The sequence below is a fragment of the Harpia harpyja genome, chromosome 4, assembly GCF_026419915.1.
Source record: "Harpia harpyja isolate bHarHar1 chromosome 4, bHarHar1 primary haplotype, whole genome shotgun sequence".
In the NCBI taxonomy this organism is placed as follows: Eukaryota; Metazoa; Chordata; class Aves; order Accipitriformes; family Accipitridae; genus Harpia; species Harpia harpyja.
This window is the reverse complement of record NC_068943.1, coordinates 85,699,262-85,711,260: the sequence shown is the minus strand read 5'-3', so window position 1 is coordinate 85,711,260 and position 11,999 is coordinate 85,699,262. Positions and strand designations below refer to the sequence as shown.

General features: G+C 44.9%; 1 protein-coding gene across 2 annotated transcripts; it reads left to right on the top strand.

The window, feature by feature from the left end:
• The first annotated feature begins 1,833 nt into the window (after positions 1–1,833).
• Positions 1,834–6,407, top strand: LOC128140975 (keratin, type I cytoskeletal 19-like). Of its 2 annotated transcripts, none has more exons than XM_052785470.1 (8): positions 1,834–2,488; positions 2,867–2,949; positions 3,224–3,380; positions 3,479–3,640; positions 3,979–4,104; positions 4,242–4,468; positions 5,453–5,555; positions 6,101–6,407. In XM_052785470.1, exons 1-7 carry the CDS (start codon positions 1,955–1,957, stop codon positions 5,538–5,540), a joined length of 1,377 nt encoding a protein of 458 aa, XP_052641430.1. In that variant the 5' UTR covers positions 1,834–1,954; the 3' UTR covers positions 5,541–5,555; positions 6,101–6,407. The 2 variants fall into 2 exon arrangements, with proteins under 2 accessions (XP_052641430.1, XP_052641429.1); XM_052785469.1 differs by having other exon boundaries at positions 1,835–2,488; positions 5,453–5,570.
• The last annotated feature ends 5,592 nt before the right edge of the window (positions 6,408–11,999 follow it).

Below are 11,999 nucleotides of genomic sequence, written 5' to 3'. Positions count from 1 at the left end.
TATGCATGTAGATACCGTCATTAGCAGACCTCCTCATAAAAAAATGAAAATCTCTTTTAATAAAATGAGTACTGTAACTGCTGGCAGGTCTTGAGGTATGCTCTGGTGTAAAAGCAAGAGATGGTTTTAATAAAAACTTCAAATTTTGGAAGGGAAAAAAGCTACCATGAAGAACACACAGATCCAGTAAAATCGGGAGTGAAATTATTATTCTCCTTTACAAAAGCTGTAGAAATTCTAATGACCTTTCGCTGCAGAGATCTATGGTAAAGTATGAAGTTCAAAAAGTAAGAAAGAAACATGGACATCTCTGATTACTTTTCAATAATTGAAAAAACCCCCACTCATTAACATTTCAATTTTTCTCATTGAAAAATGAAGGACTATCAATTAACTGCTGCTGGGCTGCTGGGCTGCCGGGCTCCATGGCAGAAGTGCCTGATCCTGACCATGCCACAGCTTCCACTCAGGATCTCACCACCGATGAGGCATGCCATGGCACCATGGCACAGGCTTCACTTGCTAATTATGGATGTAACAAAGGATGGACATACACAGAATCCACACCACATTTAAGGTGTTCTGGATTTGCAGTGTCAAGATAAAATCAAGACTAATGAACTTACCCAAATGGCATAAGCAGTATTTCTGAAACAGGCTGCACCTGACGCATCCTTTATGTGATGTGTCCAGGTGACCTGGATGCCAAAACCAATGCTGAACAACACATGGGTGAAAGTCAGCCAATATTAGCATGGCGGTATTAATATTATTAATAAAATGAAAGATTCAGATGACAAAACATTTTAATTATTTCCCTTCTTCCTCAATTCAGCATTCCAAGACTAAAAAATAGGTTTAATATCTTTTTTAAAATGATCTTTTCTAGTGTTTTTTCTAAATTTAACACATTTCCCCTAGATTATTTGGAGAATTTCCATGGTGCTGGTTGGAACTGGGTCAGACCTATACAGAACCCAGCTACTTCTGAAATTCTCCGTGTTACTGTTTTAGAAATATTATGAAACATCTTGTGTGGCTGTCCTCTCTTGGCAGTGAATATTCATAGTTAACTGCAACATTTGGTACTCAGGAAATATCCTTTTCTCTTTTATTTTGGATAAATATTTGAATATTTTGTCTACCCTCGAAAGCAGCAAAACAAATACCATGGGATCTCCCCTCTGAAAGGGGATGTTTTGATGCATGCAGGAGAAAGAGAAGTAACAAATAGTCATTGGTATGACTCAAGTGGTACACTCAAGTGCACTATTCTTTTGTACTCTCCAAGAGAAGAGCATTTCGAGGTCTAATGACCCAGACCTCGGCAGGTTCTCACTCAACTGACAGCCATGCAGAATGGGACAGATCCTTGCTGCGGTGCACTTGCAGACAGGCAGCACGGTCCAGGGTGGTCTCCTGGCTCTGGTCCCAGGGACTGCAGGGCCCCTGAATGAGGGGGCACGCTCGCTTCTGGTCACAAAGGGGCTGAACAGGCTCTGTCAGATAGGACGGCTTTCCCACAGCTTTCACTTTCCAGGTAGACTCGCCCACGTCAGGGATGGATAATTGCTATGGTGTTTCATTCCCCGGGCACTCTCGGGTATCGTCGTTTTTTGTGTCACTGTTGTTTAGCTGTCATCACAAGTCAGACCTGATGATTCAGGAAGTAACATTTTTGATGTAGTTTTGAAACACGCTTCTGTTAACCAAAGCATCTTTCTGTTGTGGGATTTCTGGAGACAAACGCCTTTGGGGAAATATTTCCGGCTGAAAAAAAAACCCAGTACTAGCCAGGTCACAAGGAGGAAGAATAAACAGCCCTACTCCAGTGGCAACATCCATAAGGAATGGTATAAATAGAGGACTATGGGGACAGAGGGATCACAACTGGCTCCCACAGTGATCTGTGCAGTTTGCCTTGGGCTCTGAGTTGGATCCTTGCGCTCTCACTATGAGCTGTGCCGTCAGGCAGGTCATTACTGCCTGTTCCCAAGGCAGAAGCAGCGCGGGCAGCTCTGCAGCTGGTAGTGGAAGAAAGGTCTCCTCCGCCTCCTCGGGAAGACATGCTGCCTATGACTTAGGTGGTGCGGTTGGCAATTTTTCTGGTGGCAGTTTAAGCGAGGGATTACTTGGGAAGCAGCTGAGTGCTGGCAGTGCTACTGGTGGGAGCTTTGGAGCTACCCAGAGGGCTTGTTCTACCCTTGGATTCAGTGGTGGAGGCATCTGCACTCGAAGCGTTGGTGGTGGTTTCACCAGGGCCAGCGCTGGTTGCGGTGATGGGATCTTATTCGCTAACAATGAAAAGGCAACAATGCAGAACCTCAACGACCGCTTGGCCTCCTACCTGGACAAGGTGCGACTCCTGGAGGGAGACAACGCCGACCTTGAGTGCAAGATCAGGGAGTGGTATGCCAAGGTAGGGCCCAGCTGTGAACCACGGGACTACAGCTGTTTTCATAAGGAAATCGAAGACCTTCAAAACCAGGTAAATAATTGTTTTTGAAGAAAATCCTAAATATTTCTTTGGGCTTTGCTTTCACATGTGGATAGACCAGTGTCAAATGGCAGAGGCAACAGCTATGTCTCTGGAGGTGCAGATGAAGAAATACTTTATATGAAACGGACAGTTTGAGGGAGGAGAACGCTGCATTTACAGAGAGCTGAAGTTTCAGCAAAGCCTGCTCCAACAAGCTGGCATGCAGGTTTCCCCACTGTAAGCCATCTAACTGATTAACAATCCCAATGTATGGAATCATTATAAAATAAGTGGGTTGCATTACCCCGGGTAGGTGTTTCCTCCAGGCCCTTCTGGAGCCAGACGAAGCCGCAAGCCCGAATCTCTGTCCTGCATTTTCTTCTCCAGATCCTGTGTGCGGCCATGGAGACTAACAAAATCCTTCTGAATATTGATAACAACAGGATGACTGCTGATGACTTCCGAGTGAAGTGAGTACGGTCCTGTGCTGGACTGAGGGGTTCATACTGCCTGTGGAAGGGTAGGTGAGCAGTAGTGATGGGGAAATCCTAACCCTTTGCTTGTCATGCTGCCGTATTAAAATGCAGATCTCTGTGAAAGGCGTGAATACCATTGACAATGTTCATAGCATTGTGTGCCTGAAGTGAAAGAACTTGATCCTAAATTTTTTCCCCACAAACTCAACTCAAGGGCTTGCCGTGGTTTACTGACATGCTGACCTTTCTTTGTTGCCTGTGGCTTAAGGTACGAGACTGAATGTGGTCTCCGGCAAAATGTAGATACAGACATTTGCAACTTACGCCCTGTCCTGGATCAGCTGGCCAGCTGCAAGACCGACCTGCAGCTACAGTGTGAAGCTTTGACTGAAGAGATGTGTTGTCTCAAGACGAACCACGAGGAGGTTAGATTGCCCCTTACTCTTAGAGAATTAAGAAGAAAGAAGAAGGGAAGTCCCCCCAAGTGTCAACATTACTGATATGGTGCACGTATTCTCTGCAGGAAATGAACTGTCTGAGGAAACAGGCGACCGGAGATGTGAGCGTGGAGGTCAACGCCTGTCCTGGCCCAGACCTGAGGAAGATCCTGGAGGATCTGAGGTGCCAGTACGAAATGCTGATGGAGCGCAACCGCAAAGAGACTGAGCAGTGGTATGCCTGCAAGGTACTCTACACATGCAGAGCTGTACCCTACTCTGCCTGTTGGGGGGAAAGGGAAAAATGAGAGATTAAGAACACTTACTGGAGATGTCTTAATATCAGCAATTGTGTCACAGATGTGCTCAGCATCTAATTGTACTGCCCAATTTCGGTGTTCTTCTGTTCATGGCAGAGGGGCCACTGCATGGTGTTACAGGGTCACAACGGAATAAATGGGGGGGCTTCAGATTTGGAAATACTCAGGTGCGCTGCAGGGCTTGCACAAGCAGTGTAGTGAAGCCCCTGCCACAATGCGATGCTTTGGGGAGGTGAGGAAAGGGCTGCTCTTTTCTAACTTTGCAGGTGGAGGAGGTGAATCTGGAGGTCATCACAAGCAGCCAGGAGATTGAGTCAAGCAACAAACAGGTCACTGAGCTGAGACGTCAGCTGCAGGCCTTGGAAATCAATGTACAAGCCCAGCTCACCATGGTAGGTGATGCCACTATGATTCACATCTCAGACTCCCCAGCTCTCTTTAGAAAGCTGCATGACCAGAGTCATACCTGTAACCAGATGGGCTAAGCCTGCAGCATACCCAGGTACCTTTATGTTGTTTCCATTCTCAGAAAGAAAACCTGGAATCCTCTTTGGCGGAAACTGAATGTCGCTACAACAAATACCTGGCTGAGCTACAGAATCAGATCTCCTGCGTGGAGCAGCGCCTGGCTGAAATACGAGCAGAAATGGAGTGCCAGAACCAGGAATACAAGACCCTACTGGACGTCAAATGCCGTTTGGAGCAGGAGATTCAGACCTACCACTGCCTGCTGGAGGGGGGACAGCACGACATCATGTACGCAGACTACAGACAGACCCGGGCGCTGTAAAATCTCTATGCTTTGACTCACAGGGATATGAAAATTTGTGATACAAATGGTAAAAGCAACACTGTGGTGAGGAACCAGTACTGACCTGTTACCAGACAGGGCCTCTCAGCAAACCACAAGGCATTTGAGGATTTGGCTCTGATAAATGTCCAGAGTGCAAGCCAGAGACCTTTCCTCTAACTTGGGCCAGTGAAGGCGGCTGGGAGAGGCCCCCAGAGCTGTTTGAGCCACCTGAGCAAGGTGCAGCATCGCAGCTTGTTGAAGGGCGGTTTCACTGTGAGCTGGGCAAGGTTTTTTATTAACACTGTCATTTAACTGAGTTTTATAGGCTTTGCCACAGCTAGACAGGATTAGGGACTGGCAGTTAAATTAACTGAAACAATAAATTATCTAAACATTTTCAGTTTCACACAACAATTTTAATTAAAGTTTTGGGAAATTTAATTTGTATGCAAAGCAGTTGGCTCTTCCCTGCCTCCCATTGACTGAGATTTTGAAACAGTGAGCCATGCTGTTAATCTCATAAATGGCTGCATACACACATAACCAGCCTGAGCACCCACCTGCTCCATTAGTTTGGAAAAAGAGGTATTTTAATGGTGGTGCCCTGAGGTGGGGTCTCCTGGACTCTCCAGTCCTAAATTAGTTACATGAAAAATCAGGTTTTGCTCCAAAACGCCAGTTGCAATGGATGAAATGACACTGTCAGAGCTTGTCTCAGAGCCTCCGGTAATCCTGAGCGTGTCGAGATGGAAAAGCAATAGCTGTCAACAGACAGGCGGGATGGAGGATGTGCTAATTGTTGCTCTTATGACCCTCGTGGTTTGAAGGGGAAGTGGCCAACAGTGACTGAAGAGACACAGCTAAAGCCAATGCTCCAGGTCACGGGGCAGATCTCCAGGGCGTGAATGTCGGGGGCTTTGGTTACCAGAGCTGTCTCCTTTCCACAGAGGGCCAGTGGGAAGAGGAGCCCCTGCAACATCAGCTGGAAGAGGCAGTGGGCTTAAAGCCAGCCTGTGTCAGCCGTGCCTGCCCTAAGCCTGTGCGCTCTGGGTGAGGATGTGTAAGGTGAGGTGTCCTCTAGAAGCCTGTGAGTGTGACTGTGAGCTGCTTCTTTAGTCCTGCTGTGTACCTGGGGAAGTGGAGGGTGAGAGATCTCCAGGCTTTTCTGGGTGGTGAAGGGGGGCTGGAGGTGATTTCTTTTTCCTGGAGAGAGGCAGTGCAGGGAGTCAGACATGCAGGATTGTAGTTGTGACTGTTGGTGGTAGATTACGGGGATTAATTGGGCTATGGTAGAAAGCAGTGGCAAGGGATGCAGCTATAGGGCATTTATAAACTTATGCATAGAAAATATGTTTGACACTGGGGGGGTTACTAGTAGTAAATGTGTTTATAAGACTTTCAGCACAACATGAAAATGAGGAACTGGGAGGGGGAATCAGTCAGTCATGAGTCTTTCAACAAGTATATAAAATTAAGCAAGCTAGGGAGAAGAGGGAAAAGAAAGGTCAGTACAAGAGCAAGGGGGATGTAAGACAAAGGCATGGTATGCAGACAAAGCCCCTGACAAAGTAATACTCCCTGCTCTCCCTTGGCAGGTCACTGCAGACAACAGAGCTTCCCTGCCAGCCCCACTGCACATCCCCCTGAGGAGGTCTCTTGAAGAGCAAACCATTTGGAAAAAGCAAGGCAAAAATAACCCGACAGTTCTCAGTTCTGCTTATAGCACCAGTCGGAGGCGTCTTTGCAGAATGGCTGCCTTCCTGCCACCCACGCTGCCTGCTGTCTTCATCCTCTGATGCTGCTTTGATCCAATCCCTTGTCTTTACTTGGGCTAAACTGTTTTGTGGTCAGTTGTCTAACAACTACCAAAGCTTGTCTCTAATAAAACTTTGCTACTACTGACACAGCTTTGAACCTGAGAAATAATTTCTACAAGTAAATTAACAATTAAAAATTGTTAAGCAGATAGAGTTATTGTACAATGTTGGTTAAAAATCCATCTTTGATCTATATCCACAAAGCAATCATTACAAAGAAAAAGAAAAATAAGCAATGTTCCCATCTGCTGCACTGCTGCTGAATTCAGTGGCTGTAGGATGGAGGGGCAGCTGCAGGAGGATGGAGGAAAGGGACCAGCTGATGCTGTGGAAAGGGACATTTGCTACTGGAGGAGGAAGCATAAGCTAAGACATGAAGTAGAAGGTGATGAGGAAAGAAACATTCAGGGAGGCTGGACAGAGTGCAGGGAAGGGGTTTCAAGGCAGTCTGACTGACAATCTTCTATTGAAAGAGACTTCTGAGTGAAAATCGAGTTTTCATTAAAGTAGGTGTGTGCTAATATAATATAATATAATGTAATATAATAATACAATACACAACACCTTCGAGTTATTATGAATATGCAGTAACAGGATAAGATCAAGAACAACAAGTTTTCCCAAATAATACTGAAGTGGTAATTTTGAAAGCAAGGCTCTGCTGGACTTGACACACCCTTCTGGTGGAGGAAAACAATTCCCAGAGAAAATGCTAAATAAAGAACCTTTAAATGGATTTTAAAAAAAGGCAAACAGGAAGAACCAGCTGGCAACATGTGGGAAGATAAAAGGGTGAGACAAATTAATATGTGGGAGAGAATTTTTTTAAAAGTAAGATACAATAAACAGCCAGAAAAAAAAAGATGCTGGTATTTTATTACCACAGAGAAAGGAATTACTAAGACATTCAGGAACACAACTGCATTTTGCTGCTTGTGCAAGCAAAGACTCAAGATCCAGCCTGTCCCATCTCACTGGTAGTAGTATCTAACAAATGCGTCAGACAGGCTTGAGTGGTGCTTACAGTCTTTGCTCTTTATTATGTGGCTCTGTTAGCCTTTTTCTGTAATGAACTATTGGATGAGGTTTGACGACTAACCTTATACAGAGGTCTAACATGAAGGCTTCTAACAAGAAGACTTCAGGGGATACAATGAGTCTGAATTAGTGTCCATTTCTAAAGAAAGAAACAGCTCAGATGTTTCTGGAATGACAACACAGGACAAGCCAAAGCTTGACCACACAGAGCTATTCTCTTGGCAAAAATCACAGCAAAGATGGGATTCTGTTTCTTGCTCTGGGTCTTTGCTCTGCAGAAAGCCGTCTGCTCATGTGTCACCTCTTGTGCCCTAAGCCTTCAACTCCAAGTCACACGTCATGTCTGTATGACTGCACCAGCACGGAGGGCCAGGGGCTAAGCAATCCACGGACCGGCTCCAGCTGTCCCTTTGGGGGATGGCCTCTCCCCAGTCTCTGTCCAAGTAACAGACACTTGTTAGCCCTGTGGGGGTAATTGCTCTAACGAGCTTCTGGACAAGGCTCAATGTTAAATACTTTCTCTGCTAAGTTCTGTATCTCCCATTCCTGCAACACTAATTATACTGTGCATTTCAGTATTATTTAATCTGCCTGAGTGTTTATGCAGCACCTCTGAGGTCACCGCATTAAATTCTATGCAGAAATAAAAAGATGCCTTCCCTGCCCAATGAGTTTATAACCTGGACAGTGATGGGAAATGATGACTGTGGAAACAGCACAGGAAGAGACGGGAAAGAGAAGATAAATGAAATGCAGAGGATGCAGTGCATGGGACAACAGGACAAGAAGTGACCTGGGACACTGACTGCAGGCAAACTTCTATCATATTCCACATATGCAGCCACTCACACGAGCACACAGATAGTGCAGCTTATAAGAGCTCGTTCTTTTCTCTTTTAACGTGCAAATCTTGTAAACCAAGAATGAATGAGTATGTCAAAGACAAACAGAGACTTAGGCTGAAGGTGTAAGATTGGGAGAGGAATCTAAGGATAAAAAGAGCAAGGGTGGGTACCCCAGAGAGAAGAGGGGGATTTATATCAGCACTCAGACTGGTAAGCAGAAGCTATCAGCATCACAACTGGTGGCTGTAGATGAAATGTACTGTGGTTGCTCCAGCAGATGTGGCCTGTGTGTTACAGAGAGAGCAAACACATGTGAATTACAACACCATCAGAAAAAATCCCTGAGGAGTGAATATACCAGAGGTTTAAGACATCAGTGAAGAAAGAAAACAAGTAGTTTTGCAAATGGCCAATGCTGGAAATCAGCCATGAGTTAAGGACTGCACTGCACAAGCAATTATACCTGATTACAGGCACCATGCATTTTTAATAGTACGTCGTATTCTGATGTGATGTATAAACTATAATTTCTCTATAAAAGTCTATTTTATAAAGTATGTAGACAGGTACAGTCTCACATTTATAAAGAATTATATAGATGAGTAAACTACTACTACAATCAAGCAGGAGATTTCTCAGCTCAGTACACTGAATAATATAATTTAAGCTGCCAGTATGAACCACATATTGAAACTGTATTGAAATTAAGAGACATTTTAGTGCAAGTATGAAATAAAGATAAAAAGAAGACACTCTGGGGAGGCTCTGGCTGGCCTACACCTTTGGCTGCCTGTCTCTCTTGTACCGCTGTATGGTGTCTGAGCGCAGGAAGCACCTGAACACTCCAGTTCTGCTTGTCAGGTTCTGGTTTGACCCACGTGGCTCTGCCAGCAGGGACTGCAGGCTAAAGCCTTGTTTTTCCTCCCAACCTGCACTGCACTCAGCTGTCCACGCAGGAGTGAAATTGCTGTAGTTTTGTTCACCCACCAGTATTCCCATCTGTCCTAATACAAATTCTCTGGTACTCTTCTTTGCCATGATAATCAGTAGTGTTTCCACAGATGTAAATGCTGGGAAGTCTGGCTGCACTGTCATGGTCTGATAGGTGCTGGAAGGAAATTAAAACCCTTCACAAAATGAATCAGGGAAGACTGTGAGCTTCAGTAGGAAGAAATCTGGTTCTGCCCACGTCCATGTTCTGCTGAACTTCTACTTCATCACTAGCAAATGTTCAGAGGTAGTCTGAAGATGTGAACAGTCAGCAAGAAAGAAACTGACACAGAGTAATCACCTTGGTCTCTGAGGCGTATTTAAGACCTAGGATCATGCTGTTACCAAACTCATTGTGATAATTATTTCACTTGCCTTACAGGAATTTTGCTAAACATGGTGGTATAAACCAATGAGTCATTAGCCAGAAAAAAGTCATGGTCTGCATTTGAAAGATGGGAGCATGAGGTCTGGAGCCGGCTCAGTATCACATCAAAGAAGTGTTTAATAAGTAATGCCTAATGGCTATTATGCAAATTATTAATGGTAATTACAAGTGACAAGATAAAATCATACTCCAGTGTGGTTGCACAAACATCACTGAAGCAATGCTTATGAAAGCAAAGTTCTGTCAAATTAGACACACCCTTCTTGTAGTTGACACAAGAAAACATTATCAATTTTGATAAGTAAAGTGAGCAGAGCGTGGAAAAGACAGGCTGACATTTTGCAAAAAGGCTGTGCACTGGGACAGTAGCAGTTGCCACGGGGCCAAACTCCACTGCCCACAACACCACTGAAAATGTAACGTCCTTCCACCTTCTCCAGAGCTGCCCATCACTATGTGTCAATATTTACACTTATTACCTCTTTGTCCACCTTCAGATCTCTCTTTCATAATGCCCACAAGACTTAACAGTGTTTGCACTGACATTGTGCTGAGACCACTGCTAATCACGCTGGCTAACAGCCTGTCACTGCTTCCTTTACTTCCATCTGTATGAAACCATTTGTTTCCTCCTGTCTTACATTTAGGTTGGAAATCCTTTTGGGACATTTTTATGACTTAGACTTGCACAGTCCTTTCCTATGCACTGCTCTGCACCAAGGCTATGCCCCTAGGGTACAGGAATACAAATAATAACAAAAGTGGAGGTAAATAAATCAGTTTAGTGGGGAAAAAAGCTGGTATTGATGGATGTTTCAGAACAAGATGGTGGCTCACAGCTAGAGAAAACAGAGACCCATATAGCCAGAAAACACACACACGCCTCTTCCCAGTCTGTGGCGAGGTCTCAGTGCCGAGCCTCGGAGCCCTGACATGTTCGTAAGGAGCTGGGCAATACCACACTGCTTGGAGTGAAACTACCACGCGGCCATGCAAGCTGCCCGTGTGCCAGCAAACACAGCTGCAGCTATCCAGCACAGAGCGAGAAAAAAAATCTAACTGGTTTTAAAATACAGTCTGGTTAGTCAGGGACCGGCTTTTGGATGCATTTGCTGTATCAGTCCCATGTTCCATGTCCCAGTGAAACTGGCAGGAGCCCAGTAAAGCTCCAAAGAATGTAATTATATCACAAATATGAGTACTTTGGAAGAATTATATGATCATTTCTAATCTTCACTGGTAAAATGTGATTTGGTAGCCTGTGGACCTTTCTGCCAGGACACATGTAAAAGGTTGTACAATGCTGCAAACCAGTTTGTTTTGTGAAGCAAGACCTAATTCCTTCTTCCTATTAGGCAATTGCTGAAGGAAGGAGGTGTAGGTGCTTCTTGCTCACCCATAGAGAAATGTCCAATATCTGCAACGTCTCCTCCTAAACCTAAGTGAAAGGGAAGGAAAGGCAACCTTAACCCAGAGCACTGCTCTCTTTAGATTGCTATCAGGTAACTTCTTCTGAAAACCTACACAGCAGAAGCAAAGCTCCAAGCAATCCAGACATTATATTAATTTCTGTTGGCTCTTACAGCCACACCTGGTCTTCAATTATATTCCTCAAAATGACGGATGAAAGCCAGATTTACTCCCTATCCTCCTTTTTGCTCATGATTTTCATTATTGTGAGTCTAGGCTGTGTGGGGAGCATGGGGGATGTGTTTCTAGGGGAAGGATGGACTTGTATTTCAGGCACTGCAGTCTTAGCTAGGAATCTGAGCTCTGACAGACTCCGGCTCTGTTCTTGAGCAAGTTATTTCACTGCACCATACAAATAATGAATATTCTAGGATGCTGCCAGCCTTGGGTAGGCGTCTTTTTATCATTTCTGATCTAAGTAAAGAAATAAATTATCTCAATGGATAATGGAGAGTCCTAACTTATGCTGGTGAGAAGATAATCACATCTATACACGCTTGGGGACTCTCTCCTACCATGGTGACAGAAGCCACCTAACTTCCCACCAGTAAATGAGAGGTGGCTGAGCGTATGAGTGTAGGTTTTCTCTGCTCTTCTGTCCAGAGGTGATGGCTGCTCTCAGGGCTCCCTGTCAGGTGTCACATGCACCACCAAAGAGGATTTATCACAACTGCTCCTGTAAATATGGACATACGTGAGTCAAAGGTTACCCGTGAGTAAGAATTGCTTGGAAATTCCACCCTGTAGGGAACAGAAGCCTCTGTCCCCTGGAGAGCAGAATATCCTCTCATTACAGCAGTCTGCTGGAGAAAGATACTTGCACTGGTGGAGCTAGTTCTCCGAACACTGCTCTGGCTGTTGCTTGTCTGGTTTTGGAGATCGCGCTCCCATGACTGGCCAGGCTGTGCTAATGCCTGCTACTACTCTGAGAAACTCAGTTAAGAAA